The following is a 20,023-nucleotide window of genomic DNA, read 5'->3' on the forward strand; positions in this document are numbered from 1 at the left end:
TGTAAAACAAAACTTGAATTAAAACCTCAGTTATGACTTGGAAAGTCACGCTGAAAAAGGAAAAAGAAAAAAGAAAAAACAAAGTAAAGAAAGAAAATATTAAAAAATTAAACAAATAAAAAACCTCAGTATACCATACTTGCTATATGAGTCACTGAGGCTCTGTTTCCTTATCTGTAAAATAGGAATAATAACTATAAAATAATACTTACCAAAACACTCTGAAGCTGTATCTGGCCCTATAAATATGTCATTATTCTATATTAACCATCATAGAGTCTGGATGTGAGATGCCACTTTGAGATTAGACATTAATAGATTATCAAAGTGGTTACTAATCGGACTTAACATCATAATCACTGAGGGATATTCCAATGGGGAGGGCACTTGATCTCTTACAGTGAAGTTCAGGAGTCCCCAGCCCCACCTCCCACACAGAACTTCCCCCTCTTAAGTAAGAGTGGACAAACAAGCATCATCAGACATTTGAAGAAAGCTTTCACTTTGAAAAAGAATAAAATATACAAACAGAAATAAAGGAACTCCAAAGAAACAAAATGTAGAGATCAGAAGAAATTTTTTTAAAAAGCTATTAATATCCTTAAAGAATATTTCATACATGAAACAAGAACAAGGCATTTAAAAATATTAAGAAAAAGCTGTTAGTAATTAAGAACATAACAAATTTAAAACTTTAAAGGAGAGGTCAGAAGATAATATTAAGGAAATATCCAAAAAGACACATTGAAAAAAAGAGGAGAAAAAAATGAGAAAATCAAATAATAAGTCCAAGAGCTTCAAAATTCAAATTACAAGAAATTTCAGAAAACAGAGGGAAATTATTGAGGAAAGAAAATGCCTTAGAAAGGAAAGCATTACTATAGAGACAAAAAAGACCAACCAAGTGTCCAGCACTATGAATGAAAAAGATTTCAAAATACAAAATCATGAAATTCCAGAAGAGTTAAAAAAAAAAAGCCTAAAATCTTTTAAGAGAGAAAAAACAATGGTCACATACAAAGAGTTGGAAATTGGTATAACATCAGATTATTAACAGCAATAATGGAAATTCTAATTCAGAAGAACAATGCCTTCAAATATCTGAGAGAAAAATGAACTAGAACTCTACACCTAGGCTAAATATATCAATCACATGTGAGAAGAATAAACCCTTTCACTCACGCAAAGTCACAAAAAAATTAAGTTTCCCACATTCCCTTTCTCAGGAAGCAACTTAGGGAATGCTCCACTCACTAAAATGAAGCCATAAACCAAGAAAATGAAAAACATAGAAACCAACAAAGAGAGACAACAGCAATTCTAGTATGGCAACTGTGTATGCCCCAGATGGGAACATGAAGATGGAAAGCTCTGAAAAGAATGTCTCTAAAAAAAATTGTTACTGATATGTTACCTGATGTGTTATGAATAACTGTAAAGTAAAATTTCCCCTCAATAATGAAGTGTGGGGATATTAGTTATTAGTTGCTGATACCAAAACAAAAAACCCCAGCAAACAGAAAAAAGGCAAGTATTACTAACTCAGGGAATGTGTTGAGTGTGAGGGTGGGCACTTGTATAAGAAAGCAATTGATAACCAAAGGCTATCACAAAGCTCAACTATAAATATCACTGCTGTATTCGTAACAATATGTACACTAAATACTGCTTTAACTAAAAATGTTGATATACCTGTATAGGGAGAAATAAGGGGAGGGGAAATGTGTATTGGAGGAAGTGAGACTCACAGTAGAAAAAGCAGGTAGAGGGCTAAACCTTCATCTTGTATAGTAGCAAGTCAATAGTTAATTTCTAAATTGGAAAATCAGGAAATCACAGTTATTATATTATTGGTATATATTGGGAGGATATAAATGCCAAAATAAAAAGACAAAAGAGCTGATAACAGTTGTCTCTGGGAAACTAGAGTTTAAAATAGAAAGATGTGAGGCAACCCTTATATACTAGTTAGCTTCTTAAGTTATGTGCATTTATTAATTTTACATAAGTAAAAATTAAATTTCAAAAGTATATATATTCCCAGACCCCAACCCAGACCTACTGAATCAAAATCTCAACTAAGTCACATCTCCAGTATTCTGTTTTCTAGAGCTAGCCAGGTGTTACTGATGCAATCTATGAACAGTGCAGACCCATTGACTAAAGACAAACTAAGTAAGCCAGTGTCCTCTAAATTTTGCTGTATCTTGGAATCATCTGGGGAATTTTTTAAAAAGTATTGATCCCTGACTCCCACCCACAGATATCTGATTTAATTGATATGGGTTACAACCTGGAGATCAAGAGTTTTAATAGCTTTCCAGGTAATCTTAATATGCAGCAAAATTTGGAACCACTGCAATGACACAAAACATGATAGTGATCTAAATCACAATTAGCCATAAATAACTATACATGAGAATCTTTTTTTTTTTCCAGACAGGGTCTCACTCTGTTGCCAAGCTAAAGTGCAATGGTGTGATCATAGTTTACTGCAACCTCAAATTCCTAGACTCAAGTGATCTCCTGCCTCAGCCTTCCAAGTATCTGGGACTACAGGTGCATGCCATCATGCCAGGCTAATTTTTTAACTTTTTTGTAGAGGTGAGGTCTTGCTATGTTGTCCAGGCTGGTCTTGAACTCCTGGCCTCAAGCAATCCTCCTGCCTAGGTTTCCCAAAGTGCTGGGATTACAGGCATGAGCCACCACACCTGGCTCAGAACCCACTTTTAAAGAACTTTCTCAAGTTAGAAATACATCATGGTTTCTCTCTATTTCTTAAGACAAAGTTTCTTCTCCTTAAAGTTATAAAAACTCTAATCAGTAGTCTTCAGAAAAGAATTATATTGTCACATACTCAACAAATACTGACATAAGTTGTCTTGCGAAAATTTTTTTCAATAATTAAATTTAGGTTATTTTATCTTATCACTGCTATACATTTATCTATTATGTATAACAATACACTGAATTTACCTTCTAGGCATCACAGTATTAAGAACCATCCATAGTTTATTGACTGTTTGAAGAATTCTCCGTGGAACCCCTGAATTCAACAGCTGGCTCATATTGGATATTAATACATCTGCATATGGTATCAGCTCACTGGCTGACAGTAGAGTCAAGTGTTCTATAATCTGCATCACTTGTGTGTGACTTACTGGAACAGCTGAAAATGCTAAAAAGAAAATTAAGCAGTCATAATCTAAGTTCTGTAAAGTTTACCAGGCAGGAAGTAATACCGCTCTCTAAGACTATAGGCCAAACAAATCAAGAAAACAATGTTGCTAAAAAGTAAAACTTTCGATCCTAGCTATAGTTTTAAATAAACTTAAAATAAAGGCCTTAAGAAAAATTCAAGGAAGTGCAGTTGTTTCACAAAGAAGAAATATCTCATTTTTAAAATCACATTAGTTGTATAACACTTCTTTAAAAAAGTACTGTACTGGAAAAGTATATTGGCTTTGTTAAGATTGAAGTTCATTAACCATAATGTAATCACTCCTCCTATTACTGAAGTCAGATTGGAACCACTAAAAATCCAAACCTTCTATGTGGTAACAGAAAGTAAAAATCTAGACATCTTTTACATTGGAAAGCTTCCCTTTTAACATTATTTCAAAATGCAAAATAATTTATTTCTAGAAAAATATTTACTTTTGTTTTATTATATAGCTTTTAATTACATTTCAGAGAAGTATGATTTTGGGTAGATACTACATTTTTGAAATGTTTACTACTCTGAAATAAAGATTTAAATGGTGATTATTGGCTTTATGGAAATTTCAGAGAGCTAATTTTTAAAACCATTAACCACTTTTTTGTTTTTTGTTCTCTGACATACTCTGACAAAGAGCAGCAAACCATTATTGTGTGGCATTCTTGGACTGTGCTGTGAACATGCTTTTTAAGAAATTAAAAATGAAGAGATCATTTTAAAAAAAAGAAAAAAATCACATTAGTGACCCAAAGACTAATCTCATTTTCTTAGTGATTTAGACTTTTTAAAAAAAACACAAGAGGAAAATATATCAAAGTATTGCTTTTAGTCTCTAACATTCATTCGAAAAGTTCAAATTTCTTTACACTTTCCTCCAAGTGCCCCCTTTATAGGATGTAAGCACCCAGCAGATTGCTGTAGTTACTAAAAAATATCTAACTGTGTTTTCCAATAAAGTAGGCACTAACCACATCTGGCCATTAAGCATCTGAAATGTAACTAATCCAAATTGAGATGTGCTGTAAGTGTAAATTACACAACAAATTGCAAAAACTTGGGGGGGGGGGGGCACAGAGAGTAAAATATTAATAGTTTTTACATTTATTTCATGATAATATTGAATACATTTGGTTAAATAAAATGATTATTAAAGTTAATATTGCCTGCTTCTTTTTAGTTTTTTAATGTAACTACTAGAAACTATATACATGTGGCTTGCATTATTAATTAATATATTTCTATTTAACAGTGCTAACCTAGAACATTTAACCATTAACAACAAGTACATTGCCCTATTCCACTGCCCTATTTCTAACCAGTTTAGGACCTTCCTAAAACCACACCACCTTTTTTAGTGATATAACATAGCACCTATATGAGAAAAGATACAAGCATGTCAGAAAGAAATGGTTAAAGCTCCTTAAACTCAAACAGAATTACTTAAAATATACTCACCAAAACACTGTTATATCCTCAGGAAAATTCTGCATGATTGTAAGATTTCAGTTAGACTAGCATCTCCTTATACTACAAAAGGGGTCAAAGGAGTATCAAAATACTATACCTTCTTGGAGTTGTTTAGGAGAGTGGTTTTTGGCATTATTCGTCAGGAGCATTCGCCTTAACAGGGCATCAGTCCCTGTGATTTCTTCCTCACAGATCCAGTCATCCACAATACACAAATGTGGGTAGTTAGTTGCAAGGAGACGTAGTAAAGCTGAATGCAATCCTTGAAAATTTACAGGAAATGAATTGGATTATCCATTTTCAAACACCAGAAGCTTCCCTACCCATCTCATTTTTAGCAAGCCAACAGCCCACAAGGAAAGGTTATGCCCGAAATCAGTGTTTTTCAAAGTATGATCACAGTGCCATTGACATCAGAAACATGGGAAGCTTGTCGCATGTGCAGAATAATGGTTGCCATCCCAGATGACTGTATCAGAAGCTCTAGAATGGAGCCCTGGGAATTTGTAGTTCTTGTGCATGCACACCACAGTGCAAGAATTTCTATACAGTAGTTTGAGCCAGGGAGTCTACTTAAATAAAGATCCCCATGTAATCTGATACACATTGAGCTGGGAACCACTACTTATATCAAAAGTTCTCAAGCTTTCTTCTATCCCAACCCAACATAACAGTTTCCTATCAGGAAAAATTGTTTGACAAAGCAGTGGTTCAATAGTTTGAGGGGAGATGAAAGAAAAAGAGGTGGAAATAATATCCATTTGAGAAAAATTATTTATGGTTTGAAAAAACCCCACTCAGAGATACTGACAGGCTTTTGTAGAGAACATGCCCTTTCCTCCAACCCCAGTGAGAATCATTGCTGTAGATGGGTAAAATTAAAGTTCCTCACTTTGAGTATCTAAAAAGTATCAGGTTGTTTATATACATTTGCTCATTTCACCCTAAAATTCCTACAAAGTGAACAATAATGTCCTCACTCTACTATAAGGAACCAAAAAGGCTGAAAGACGGGTATTAACTATCCCAAAGTCACATAGCTAAGTATGTCAGCCAAGGGAAGCAGTACTGATGATACCCACAATAGTATGCATTTGTCTTCATTTGAGAGGATAAAGGAAGATAAAAAGAAATGGAAAAATGTCCTTTTACCAAATCAAAGCCTTGTTTCTAACAGTTTGCCTATGGCACAGTTTGACTACTTATGACTATTATATGTAATATTAATAATGAGAAAAATCAATGATGACACCATTAAAATACCTATTTAGTTATATGAAGTACCACTATGCTAATTACTTGACCTAATAAATATTGCTGCTACTACACCATCATCATCATCAGTAGTAGGAATCAAAACTTTTTAGATCCAATCAATCCCTTATTATGCAACTTAGATCAAATCATACCAATGCTTAGTCCCAGTGGGGATAATATCTGCTTCCTTTCTTACAGAAGCAGCTTAAAACTGATGTTACTATGTTTGAAAACACATTATAACAACCAAAAGTGGTGTTATTTTAAACCTTAAATCTTTAAATGCACACAAGAACATTATGTACAGTTAAAACTATACCTGATACTCACAAAAAAGACTGTTTACAAAGTACAAATTAATCTACATTTCACACTCTTTTCAAAAAATCATGTTAATTGGAAAATGCTACTAAATATAACATTATTTCTTTGAAAGTAAAGTATGCAAAGAAACAAGCAAATAAACACAGACATCTGGTTAACGATGACTAATGAAAGCTCATGTTTTCCCTTGAATCCAACCATAGCAAAGAAAGGGAAAAAAAAAATTCCAACTTCAAGGAAAGAGAAACACCCACATTCAAACATTTTAGTATTTAATTTAAAAAAATCTAAATTTTAAAAATACTACTGTATTCCTATTTGACAGTATTTATAGTAAAAATATTGCAATATATCCATATTATACAATATTTAAAAACAATAAAGGGCTAGATGCAGTGGCTCACACCTGTAATCCCAGCACTATGGGAGGCCAAGAGGATCACTTGAGGCCAGGAGTTTGAGACCAACCTGTGCAACACAGCAAGACCCCATCTCAACAAAAAATGAAAAAATTAGCCGGGCGTGGTAGCACACACCTGTAGTCCTAGCTACTCGGGAAGCTGAGCCAGGAGGATCGCTTGAGCCCGGGAGTTTGAGGTTGCAGTGAGCTGTGATCACGCCACTACACTCCAGCCTGGGGGACAGGGCGAGACTCCGTCTCAAAAAATAAATAAAAACCAATAAGGTAGACCAACATGTACTGATATGAAAAGATGTTCAAGTCTGCAAGAAAAAATAGCAAGTCTCAGAAGAGGCAGGGTATAACACTATTCATAGTTTTTTAAAAAATTGTTTTCTTTACTTGTGTGTATATCTAATAGGTTCAACCATGTGAAATTGCTATTTCTGTAGGTCAAAATTAATTGAATATCTGCAATTAAAATGAAAATAACACAAAACTGAAAACAGCTGGGGTTTTTGGGGTGACGAGTGGTTTGCAGTAAGTAAATAACACATTAGCGAGGAAGGCAAAGAGGAATTTCACTATAGAATTATTTGAATTTTTAACACTGAGGGCAGGGTAGTTAATGACTATACTTCCAGCACTTTAGCAGGCCAGGGCAGGAGGATCGCTTGAGGCCAGGAGTTCGAGATCAGCCTGGGCAACATATTGAGACTTCATTTCCACAAAAGAAAAAAATATATATATAAAAGTTAGCTGGGTGTGGTGGAATGTACCTGTAGTCCCAGCTACTTGGGAGATGGCAGAGTGAGATTTCCTTCTCAAAAAAAATATTCAGCACCTATTCACTTTATAAGATTATAAACAGTAAGATTTTCTAACAATTAAGTTTTTGGCAGTAAAAAGGAATAAAACAAATACCTCCCAACTCCTGTTGCAGCCCTTGAGCCTGTCGAATAAGGAATTTGATAGGAATGTGATCCATTAAAGAAGATGAATATGATTTGGGCTTTCTTTGCATGGCAGCTGTCAGTCAAAGATAAAAAGTATAAAAAGTCAGAAACAACAGAAATCTTAACCTTCAACCCAAATGGGAACAAAAACAACATCAAGTTATTTTTAATTCACTTTATCTATGAATATAGCACATAAAGAATGAAGAATTACTACCAAAATAGTGGCTACACAAGAAGAGCAAGAATATATCTAAGGGCAAGATCTTGAAAATGCCCTGAAATTAAAACTAATAAGGAGAAAAATCACAAAATACATGAGAGAAGCTATGTGCAGAAGTGTCCTACACCAAAACAATCAATAAATGAGTTAAAACTTTCCCAAATCTAGTTAGGAAGATCAAATGCAGTCATGAACACATGGCTTAGAGCTTCATGACTACCATGTAACTTATTAATTTAATCATATTATATATAATAGTGGTGACTCTTTTTAAAGGAAGTTAGGCAGTAAGAATTTGTCTTCCTTCTCTCATAACTCCTGCCTTCAGCCAGCCACGTCCATCTTTTTTTCCTAACAAGTCTATCTTAATTTCTGTTCTTTTGTTGCTGTCCTAAATCAGTACCTACTCATTCTCTGTTTAAATATCTTCTAGGGCCCACTTTCCTGTCTCTAATTTCTCACCTCTTTAATTAATCCTTCACCCTGAAGTCATAGTCCTCTTATTCCTAGATCACACAGAATAAAGGTCCTTGTCAATCAGCACTATCTTTCTCTGTCTCGTCTCTACCATATTCTATAATATATGCCTGATACCCTAATCTCATTCTGAGGTATTCTGCTTGTATATCACAGAGGTATATGAGAATCTCAGAGTGTTTATAGGTTAAAAAAGCAGATTCAATATACTTTTTCTTTTCAAACCACAAACACTAAAGCTCAAAAATATATTAATATTTTGATTAAGGACAAGAAGAATTATATAAGTGCAAGTGTTAGAATAAAGGCTGAGAATCACTATCTATGTAGGCCACATACCTTTTGATTAGATATAACCCCCCTTTTAAATTAATAAATTAGCATCCTAGTTTTCCATATCAATCTTTTATGAACTGAGTAAATACACATCAGAAAGCAGTTAAAACAATAGGTATAGGTTCCAATGACAGTCCCTGGGTCTAACACTCACTACTATCCTGTGCCTGGGGGTCCTCCCCAGCAAACTAAAGATAACAGTAATCTATCTCACAGAAATCTTGTGAGGGTTTTCATGAGTTAACATCTGTAAAGTACTTTAGTAGTGTCTAACACATAACAAGCACTCAAATGTTAACTAGTATTTTTAAGATCTAGATTCCCCAAGATCACCTAAGGGTAAAGTCTGAATATTTAAGTTTCTGGACTTACGACATTGAAGACAAATCCTGAATACATTTTAATGATACTATCAAAGAATTAGCAGCCCATGAAACCCCACCTAATGCAAGTGTTTCTCTTTAACATCTCTGTGAAATAAAACATCAAGGATATTCTTAATCCTTCAGTAAAAGACTAAATAATAATTACAAAAGGCCTATAGGAAGATCATTGGTCTTATAAATATAAGCCATCACTTTCTAAATTTCTTCCAATGTACGGCTTTCAAAGATTGAAAGCTAACATTTAACTTCATCCTCAGCAAAACTGTAGAAGTGTTTTGAATACTATTTATATCACCCCGTTTTTTGGGGGGGTTGATCTTTTAATCCTTAAAAACATGGAAAATTTCCCATTCATTTATGATATTAGTATAAACCTGATACTACAGCCTTAAAGGAAAAAAAAAAAGAAAAGGAAAAAAGGGTCAATTTCACTTGCTTTAACACAGATGAAAAAAGTCTTAATAAAAAAACAAGCAAATCAAATCTACTGCCATACTAAAAGAATAATATACCAAGAGAAAGTACAGTCTGTTCCTGGAATATAAAAACATTAATTATATAATGAATTATGTAAATAGACCAAATAAATTATCTCAGTAACTGCCAAAATTGTTTACTAGAGGAGTAAAAAAAAATGTTTAAACAATGATACCCTAACAATAAAGGAAATTCAGAGCTTGGCTAATGCAAACTAAATACCAATGCCTTTTCTGTAACCAGTAATAACTTGTTAGGAGAAAATTATACAGAACTTATATAAACTACAAAATTTTATTCACAGACATAAAAAAACTGAAATAAATTCAGTCATGAGTCAATAAATATTCAAAAAGTGTTTATAATGTACCAAGTTAATAGTCTAGATGCCAGAGATATAGTAGTGAAAAAGGACAAAAATTAGCCTTTAGGAAGCTTATATTTTAGTTAAAATGTAAAATGCTTAAAATTATTTTTTTAATAAATTTAGGGGGAACAAGTAATTGTCTATTACATGGAAATATTGTAGTGGTGAAGTCTTGGCTTTTAGTGTACCCATCACCCAAATAGCGTGCACTGTACCCAAGAGGTACTTTCTCACCCCTCACCCCTCCACCTCTTGGAGTTTCCAATGTCTATTATTCCACTTTGTATGTCCACATGAACCCATTCTTTAGCTCCCACTTATAAGTGAGAACATGTGGTATTTGACTTTCTGTTTCTGAGTTATTTCACTCAGGATATGGCCTCTGGTTCCATCCATGTTGCTACAAAAGACATATTTAATTCTTTTTATGGCTCAGTAGTGTTCCATGGTATACATACACATACACATTTTCTTTATCCAATCCTTCACTAATGGACATTTAGGTTGATTCCATGACCTTACTATTGTGAACAGTACTGCCATGTGTCTTTTTTATGTAATAATTTTTTTTCTTTGTGTAGATATGAAGTACTAAGATTGCTGGATCCAATGGAAGGTCTATTTTTTTTTATATATATATATTTTTTTTATTTTGGCATATTATGGGGGTACAGATTTTAAGGTTTCAATAAATGCCCATTTCCCCCCCAGAAGGTCTATTTTTATCTCTTAGAGAAATCCCCATACTTTTTTTCCATAGAGGTTGTAGCAATTTGAATTCCCACCAACAGTGTATAAGAGTTCCCTTTTCTCTGTGTCCTCACTAACATCTGTTGTCTACTTTTTAATAAAAACATTCACAATTTAACTGAAAAGCAAAAATTATATCATATTCCTAGATAGGAAGACTTAATACTGCAAAGATGTAAATTCTCTCCAAATTCATCTACAAGGCCAATCACAGCGGCCCAGCCTATAATCCCAGCACTTTGGGAGGCCAAAGCAGGAAGGTCACTTGAGGCCAGGAGTTCAAGACCAGCCTGAGCAATAGCAAGACCTCATCACTACGAAAAAATTTAAAAATTAGCCAGGCACAATGGTGCTTGCCTGTAGTCCTAGCAACTTGGGAGGGTGAGACAGGAGGACCACTTGAGCCCAGGAAGGAGTTTGAGGTTACAGTGAGCTATGACCATGCCACTGTACACTAGCCCCAGGCAACAAGTGAGACCCTGTCTCAAAAAAAAATTAATCTATAAGCTTAACATAATTTTTGTCAACATTCCAATATAATTTTCTTTTGTGGAACTAGATAAAATTATTATAAAGATCATGTGGAAGATTAAATATGTAAGAGTACCAGAAATTCTGAATAAGAACAGTATTGGTAAAAGGTGCAGGAAATGTCAAACATAAAAAAGAAAATCCAGAAACAGACACAGATTTATAATAAAATGTTTTGTTTTTTTTAAGAGACAGAGTCTCCCTCTGTCACCCAAGCTGGAGTGTAGTGTCACGATCATAGCTCATTGTAAACTCAAAGTCCTGGGCTCAAGCAATCCTCCTACCTCAGCCACCAGAGTAGCTAGGACTACAAGCACAGGCCACCATACTCAGCTAATTTCCTTTTTTACTTTTTGTAGAGATAGGGTCTTGCTATGTTGCCCAGGCTAGCCTCAAACTCCTGGCCTCAAACAATCCTCCTACCCTGGCCTGCCAAAGTGTGAGATTATAGACATGAGCCAGTGTGTTCAGCCTGGTTTATAATAAAATATTGATATATACAAAAGCAATCCTCCAAAGCAATAGGAAAATGACAAGTATGTAATATTTACAGATAACTAATCATTAAAAAAATAAAATTGGATCTGTACCCCATACTTTATACCAAAATTAATTACAGGCATACTTAAATTTTTAGAATAAATTACTTTGGGAGGCTGAGGTGGGACAATCACTTGAGGCCAGGAAAGCAATATGGCAATTTATTTTTTAAATCTTATAATTTTTCACAATCATTAACTTAGTAGTTCTACATCTAGGAATCTGTCTTAAGGAAAGAAATAATTATGATTGTGTACAGAGTTAGCTCTATGAATATTCATTCCTCCAGTATTTATAATGGCAAAGTTTGGGAATAATATAAATGTCCAATAATAAGGAATTTTTTAAACAATGGTATAGATTTCTGATGAAACATTATGCAGCTACTAAAGATGTTTTAGAAAAAAATTACTATAACAGGAAAATGTTTAAAATATATTAAATAGAAAAAGCAGACTAAAAATATATATCATGATTTCAATTTTGTGAAAGCTATCATATATGCACAGACTGAAGGGTTTTCTAGCAAACTCCTAGTGGTGACTATCTCTGGGCAGTAGAACTATGGGTAGTTTATGCTTTGTTCTTTATATTGTTCTTATTTCCTAAATTTTCTCCAGTAAACACTATTAATAAATGTTTTTATTTTAAAAAACAGCTGTCTAACATAAAGATACGTGAATAATCCCATAGGTAATGAAATAAGTTTAAAATTATTAAACTATTACTCTCCAATATGGTCATGTAACTATTGGACCCCTTTTATGTCAAAACTTGATTTAACTCTAGGTTTTACAGTTCTGAGACTTCAAACCATCAAGTAATAAGATCTGCCAACATTTGCTTAAAAGTTTCTGCATTTTAGCTGGGCAAAGTGGCATGCACCTGTGGTTCCAGCTACTCAGGAGACTGAGGCGGGAGGATCATGCCAGGAGTTTGAAGTTACAGTGAGCTATGATTGCACCACTGCACTCCAGCCTGAAATCAAGCAAAAAAATTTCAGCTACAGCTCCTTCAGGTTTATCTCATAATTTATATTTAGTGAGTAAGGTCAATAAAATTATTATAATACAGGTAATTCAGTTATCTATTGATTTAGCCTGTTAAAAGGAGGACTGAGGCTGGGTGCCATGGCTCACGCCTGTAATCCTAACACTGTAGGAGGCCAAGGCGGGCGGATTGCTCGAGGTCAGGAGTTCAAAACCAGCCTGAGCAAGAGCGAGACCCCATCTCTACTATAAATAGAAATTAATTGGCCAACTAATATATATAGACAACATTAGCCGGGCAGGGTGGCGCATGCCTGTAGTCCCAGCCACTCAGGAGGCTGAGGCAGGAGGATTGCTTGAGCCCAGGAGTTTGAGGTTGCTGTGAGCTAGGCTGATGCCACAGCACTCACTCTAGCCTGGGCAACAAAAGTGAGACACTGTCTCAAAACAAAAAAAAAAGGAGGATTGAGACATAAGGGGTTATGTGTCCACACATGCATGATTTATGTATGACATACACAATGCCTATATTGCAAAGATTATAAAATAATACTCAAGTTTGTTAGAATATTGGCCTTATTTTACAATATAACAGCTTGGAAAGTAACAAAATACAAGCAAATAAAAAAGAACTATCCCTAGAACCATTCCCCTATACACAACCTACCTAAAGTCTTCGTGTTTGCTAGGAGAGCTTCCTCATAGGACAGTATATAGTAGAGCACCAAAAGCTGTGCTGTGATACTGAAATGCTGATTAAGGCGGATATTGTCACCCTGTAGGTAATATTACAAACATTTTAGAATAATGTTAAATTTCATGAGTGAATATTTTTATAGTAAAAGGATCAAAACAGACCATTCAGTATTGCTAGTCCCAAGCTCAGATAAAACAGGGAGAAATGTTGCTGTGTTTACATTAAACTCAAGATAAGTTGAAGTTTAAATAAAACCTGAGATGGTATGGGACATGACATGCTTAAGTATTATTCGAGATAGGACAAAAAAAGACTTCATCTACTACTTAGCAGCAAACCCAACCAGGCTGCTACTAAAAGATTTATAAGAGTCTCAAGTATTATCTGAAATTATCATGAAGAAAGTAACTCCTAAAAATGATAGTGTATATTTATCTGTATTTGTGAAAAATGTAACTGTTTTTCCCTCCTAACAAAATGGGGGAAAAGGCCAGGTACGGTGGCTCATGCCTGTAATCCTAGCACTCTGGGAGGCCAACGTGGGCAGATTGCTCAAGGTCAGGAGTTTGAAGACAGCCTAAACAAGAGCGAGACCACATCTCTACTATAAATAGAAAGAAATTAATTGGCCAAAAATATATATAGAAAAAATTAGCCGGGCATGGTGGTGCATGCCTGTAGTCCCAGCTACTTGGGAGGCTAAGGCAATAGGATTGCGTGAGCCCAGGAGTTTGAGGCTGCTGTGAGCTAGGCTGACACCACGGCTCTCACTCTAGCCTGGGCAACAAAGTGAGACTCTGTCTCAAAAAAAAAAAAAAAAAATGGGGGAAAAGATTTTCATCAAATTCTCCATAAATGAACCTAGGCTGCGGTTCCACAGCCCAGTACCAGTCCGTGACCTATTAGGAAATGGGTCACGCATCACCACGTGAACTCCACACCACCACCCCAAAACCCACAACACCCCACCCCACCACTGTCAGTCTGTGGAAAATTGTCTTCCATGAAACCAGTCCCTGGTGCCAAGAAGGTTAGGGACCGCTGTCTTAGATTCCTGGGAAGCTAAACAAAGCTTAGCTTTGTTTGAATATGTTGAAATCTCACACAGTACTTGGTCAAAAACACAATCTCCAGGGCACCCTTTAGACTTTAAAATGAAGTTTGTAAAAAAATTCCTCTTGTCCAGGCATGGTGGTTCACACCTATAATCTTAGCACTTTGGGAGGCTGAGGCAGAAGGATTGCTTCAGGCCAAGAGTTCGAGATCAGCCAGAGTAAGAGAAAGACCCCGCCTCTACAAAAAAATAAAACAACTGGCTAGGTGTGGCAGCATGTGCTACAGTCCCAGCTACTGAGGAGGCTGAGGCAGGCGGTTCACTTGAGCCCAGGAATTTGAGGTTGCAGTGAGCTATGACATCACTGTACTCTAGCCTGGGCCACAGAGTGAGAATGTCTCAAAAAAAAAAAAAAAAAATTCCTCTACAAATAACTATTTGACAAACTACTCAGAATCTAATGACTATTCTTTTAATTTTTACAGGTAATCTAAGGAAATTTAATCTCATTTTAAAATCAGAACCATCTAGAAGTCCTCTGATAGGAAAAAAATAGTAAATAAATCAGAAGATAAACTAAAATACAAAAGAACCACTATTTTACCCCAATGACTCCTTGGAAAATATTGAGTATCTCCTGTTCTGTGACTGGCTGATTTGTGGCCTCTGGATTAGATTTAGATGCAGGAGTGAGTATAGAATTTATGTACACGTCAATCAAAGGAAGTAGTTGAGGATGGAGTGGAGTGGAGGTTTCACAGAGCTGTCTATAAATCCAGTCCTAAAAAAGAGGGTTATAGGCACTCAATCAATTATGGCAAAAAAGAAAAGTCAAGCAAAATTATAAAAGCACTAGAGTTTTAAATGATTTATGAATCAATGAAACTCACTATTAACTTTCACCAGTTCCAAATATATTATCTTGTATCATAACTGTCTTTGGTTTAAAAATATGAACTACCTTTATATCTTAATCAAGAATGTTGAGAATATTATAAAGTATAAGATGAACCTAAAATGATAAGAAGTTTGGCATTGGGTTTAATCTATTAGTTTTTAAGTAGTGAGAAAAACATTTTAGGTCCCTACCATATCTGTATTTAGAGCACCATTTGTGTTGTCATGGAAGACCTCACAGCAGAGAGGAATTTGGGGAGAGGGATAGTCCTTTGCAGCAAACGCTCAGAAAGATGAAGAAAGTGTCTTTGATGAGCACTTACAGAAGATTATCATTAACTATCTTTAGATAGAGGACATGTAAAAATGTTGGGTATGCATTTAGACACAATTCTTAGCTATTTTACTTGCTAAAAATATAAAGAAGAAGGAAATGCAACCTAGCTGGAAAATAATTTCACTAAATCATAAAAAACAAGGGACATTCTTCCAGTTCTCCTCCGCAAAGAGAAAAAGGAAACAAAAAAAGGGACAATTAAAAGTGATATATCATGCATATATTACTCATTATTCTTTGTAAATAAAGGAGCCTCTATAGAAAAGGTTCAAACAGATTTCTTTACCTCCTGGGTTTCAGCCTTTTCTTTAGAGGACCTTTTAACTGTTCCATATAGCCAACTATAACAAATCAAAAACATACCAAAATATGTGTAAGTTAGGTATTAGGTGTCCTTACAACAAATCTACAAATGCTAGTCATGGCAGACCAGCAAATTTCCCAATTTGGTGAACAAAACCAAAATTTAGAAAATGACGATTTCTAAGTTTTAATGAAACAGCATATGCTATTTTTGAGAACGTAACAGTTACATTGTTTTAAAAGTCTGAAATTAGGTTTTAATAACTATCATTATATAAATACCTAGTAACTTAGCTTAACACCACATATTTTATACATAAAACTCACAGTAAAGACCTACACACCAAAACAGGAGAGGAAAAAAAGTATTATTGCTCTTTGAAATATAAATGTAAGGTCATACTTTAATTGACACTTTGTGCTTGGTAAAGGAACGGCTCCTGAGAAGCTGGTAAATACAATGAATAGGCAGAAACCCAGTAATGTTGGCACTCAGGTTGCTGGTGACAGGGACTCGAACTGCATGAGCTGTGACAACCTAAGAGGAAAAAATAGTATTAATATATATATGATAGAATCAAATACAAAATTATTTTGAAAGAAAGAAGATTAGTTGATAGACTATATAACTACTTAATATAAGTGTCATCCCTAGAAATGAATGATAAATATCAATTATTACATGTTTTAATTATTTTCAAATGATGAGAATACATACAATTAGGGATTTATAAAATTCTCTAAACTTTTGTTAGTTTTTAAACATATATGTACAAGGTGGTATGATAAGGTAAAAAAATATAAAATTTGGAATCACACAGTCTGGGCTCAATGGCTTTGGAGAAGTCACTTTATCTTCTGAATCTATTTTCACATCTACAAAATGGGAGAATGCTGCCTTATCTGCTTCAAAGGGTTGTTGTAAAAGAAGAAGAAAAAATTTTTCTGGAAAAATATTATGTGAATTATAAAGTACCACACAAATATAAACAGAAATTTTTATTTGCTTTGTGTCATACATAGATCTCTAATTGTCCTTCAAAGTCCCTCTCCCTCCTTAAAATTGTGTTCTAGTTGGTTCAAATTAAAAATTAAAAAAGCTTATGATGTTCCTATGTCCTATATGCGACTGTTATGTAGAGATATACGTGTGTATGTGTGTTGGGGGGTGAAGGGAGTATATGGTATAAGGATAAGGATATTAATTACCATAAAAGAAGCAACAATAATGAACCCATGAGTATTTTCTCAAATACTACATTTTTAAAGACATATATATATTTTGTGTTTTAAGATTTAAATTGACAAGTGAATCTGGAAATTAATTTTATTTTTTTGAGACAGAGTCTCACTCTGTTACCCTGGTTAGAGTGCCGTAGCATCAGCCTAGCTCACAGCAACCTCAAACTCCTGGGCTCAAGCGATCCTTCTGCCTCAGCCTCCCAAGTAGTTGGGACTACAGGCATGTGCCACCATGCTCGGCTAATTTTTTTTCTATATATTTTTAGTTGGCCAATTAATTTCTTTCTATTTTTAGTAGAGACGGGGTCTCACTCTTGGTCAGGCTGGTTTTGACTCCTGACCTTGAGTGATCATCCCGCCTCGGCCTCCCAGAGTACTAGGATTACAGGCGTGAGCCACCACACCCAGCCTGGAAATTAATTTTAAATTTTAGAATACACTCCTTCACTGAGAAATAAAATATCCTTAGGCTTACCCATGGACAAAGGTGCTGAGGCCAAATAAGAATATATAAATATAACAATAAGGAATTTAGAATCTAGCCTGTAATCTAGTTAGAAATGAACCTTACAAACTAAAGGTTTAAACAGGTCTTTATTTTTCTCCTGACAAATCCAAATGATTACCCCTTATGAGTAGCCTACCATCAATATCTGAGACTATGTTCATAAGTATCTACTCAAACTGTCCACAAATATATAAATTTAAAACATGCTTTCTTACATAATTAGTAGCTTTAAAAATGCATTTTAAATGGATTATTCTTTATAGAAGTTTTAAAGATGAAATAAATCATCATTAGAAACTGAAAAGGAATAGAGAAAGACCATATTATTCTCTTAAGGTGAGATACACAAGTTTTCTCCCAAAGATAAGTTCTTAAAGAAAGTTAAATAGATACCTAAGAATTAAAAAAAGTACCTGCTCAGTAAAAATTTCCTGTGTGAAGATGGTCTTCATCCTGCTCAAGGAGCTTGGCTTAATTACAATCTAAAATAACCAAAAGAATTCCAACAGCATATAAAAATATAACATATAAAACACAACTCTGGTGATTTATCTATTAATAAAATGGCTATGATACATAATACTAATGTTCAAATGTTCAAGTCCTATACACTGTTTCAGAAGTGGCTTCCAAAATCCAACATTAAAGTGTGTTTTTCCTCAGAAACAGAACCAATATAAAAAGTACTTAGTAAATACTATTTTTATCTATTTATTTATTTTTGAGATGGGGTCTCACTCTGTTATCAAGGGTATAGTGTAATGACGTCATTATAGCTCACTGCAACTTCAAACTCCTGGGCTCAAGCAATTATCCTGCTTCAGCCTCTGGAATACATGGCACTACAGGTGGACGCCACCATGCATGGGTGATTTTTCTATTTTTTGTAGACATGGATTCTCACTCCTGCTCAGGCTGGTCTCAAACTCCTGACCTCAAGGGATCCTCCCACCTCAGCCTCCCAGAGTGCTAGGATTACAGGAGTGAGCCACTGTGCCTGGCATAATGGCATATCTTTTATGCCTTTTAAATCAGTGATAGGAAAAATAAATAAAAATCCCTACAGAAAAATTGGAATTCTAATAAACTTTTCACGAAAAAAATCAATCAGCCAAAACACATGGATTTCTTTTTCTTTTTTTGAGACAGAGTCTTGCTTTGTTGCCCTGGCTAGAGTGCTGTGGCGCCACCCTAGCTCACAGCAACCTCAAACTCCCAGGCTCAAATGATCCTTCTGCTTCAGCCTCCCAAGTAGCTGGGACTACAGACTCATGACACCACGCCCGGCTAACTTTTTCTATTTTTAGTTGCCCAGCTAATTTCTTTTTATTTTCAGTAGAGACTGGTTCTCATTCTTACTGAGGCTGGTCTCAAACTCTTGACCTCAAGCAATCCTCCCGCCTCGGCTCCCAGAGTGCTAGGATTACAGGAGTAAGCCACCATACCTGGCCAACACATCTTAAAAACAAAAATTTTGGCTGGGTGCATTCACGTATGCCTGTAATCCCAGAACTTTGGGAGGCCAAGACAGGAGAATTGCCTGATGCCAGGAGTTTAAGACCAGCCTGAGCAACACAGCAAGACCCTATCTCTACAAGAAAAACAGAAAAATTAGCCAGGCATGGTAGCATGCACGCCTGTAGTCCCAGCTACCCGGAAGGCTGAAGGCAGCATTGCTTGAGCCTAGGAGTTTGAGGTTGCAGTGAGCTATGATGATGCCACTGCACTCTAGCCCGGGCAACAGAGCAAGACCCTGTCTCAGAAAGAAAGAAAAGTAAAAACAACTATAACTTTACTAATAATCAAAAAAATGCAAAATAAATGAGACCAGTATTCATCAATCAAATTTGCAAAGATTAAAAAGAATGGTAATACTCAATGATCTCTACAGTTTAGGAAAATAGTTCTCATTCACTAATGAGAATAGCTAAACCACTATAATCTTTCTGAAAGATCATCTGGTAATACTAATAAAACATAAGATAGTCATATTCTTTTAATTAGTAATTACCTTCTACAACTATATCCTAAGGAAATAATACAACAAGTGTATGAAGATATAGACAGATGAGTGCCTATGTGTGTATATATATAAATGAGGATATTTAGCTAAGCATTACACAGAAATTGGAAAATCTACATGGGAAATAATAAAGGACCTGTTAAAAAGATCATGACCAGTCCCAATGGTGAACTACTATGAAGCTATTAAAAATTATATTGTATTAGAACATTTATTGATATGAAAAACTGTTACCTATATATTAGCAAGTTTTTTTTAAAAT

General features: G+C 34.9%; 1 protein-coding gene across 1 annotated transcript in view; it reads right to left on the reverse strand.

Moving 5' to 3' along the window:
• The window catches only part of INTS2 (integrator complex subunit 2), a 54,746-nt gene that overhangs the window by 12,762 nt on the left and 21,961 nt on the right, over positions 1–20,023 (reverse strand). The window contains exons 12-18 of the mRNA XM_012772757.2: positions 18,152–18,220; positions 16,392–16,526; positions 15,056–15,232; positions 13,368–13,476; positions 7,593–7,697; positions 4,785–4,949; positions 2,977–3,178 (exon numbers count right to left, since the gene is read on the reverse strand). Of these exons, the coding sequence (XP_012628211.2) occupies positions 2,977–3,178; positions 4,785–4,949; positions 7,593–7,697; positions 13,368–13,476; positions 15,056–15,232; positions 16,392–16,526; positions 18,152–18,220 (962 nt within the window). The remainder of the gene's footprint in view (positions 1–2,976; positions 3,179–4,784; positions 4,950–7,592; positions 7,698–13,367; positions 13,477–15,055; positions 15,233–16,391; positions 16,527–18,151; positions 18,221–20,023) is intronic.

This window comes from Microcebus murinus, chromosome 18 (assembly GCF_040939455.1).
Source record: "Microcebus murinus isolate Inina chromosome 18, M.murinus_Inina_mat1.0, whole genome shotgun sequence".
NCBI lineage: Eukaryota > Metazoa > Chordata > Mammalia > Primates > Cheirogaleidae > Microcebus > Microcebus murinus.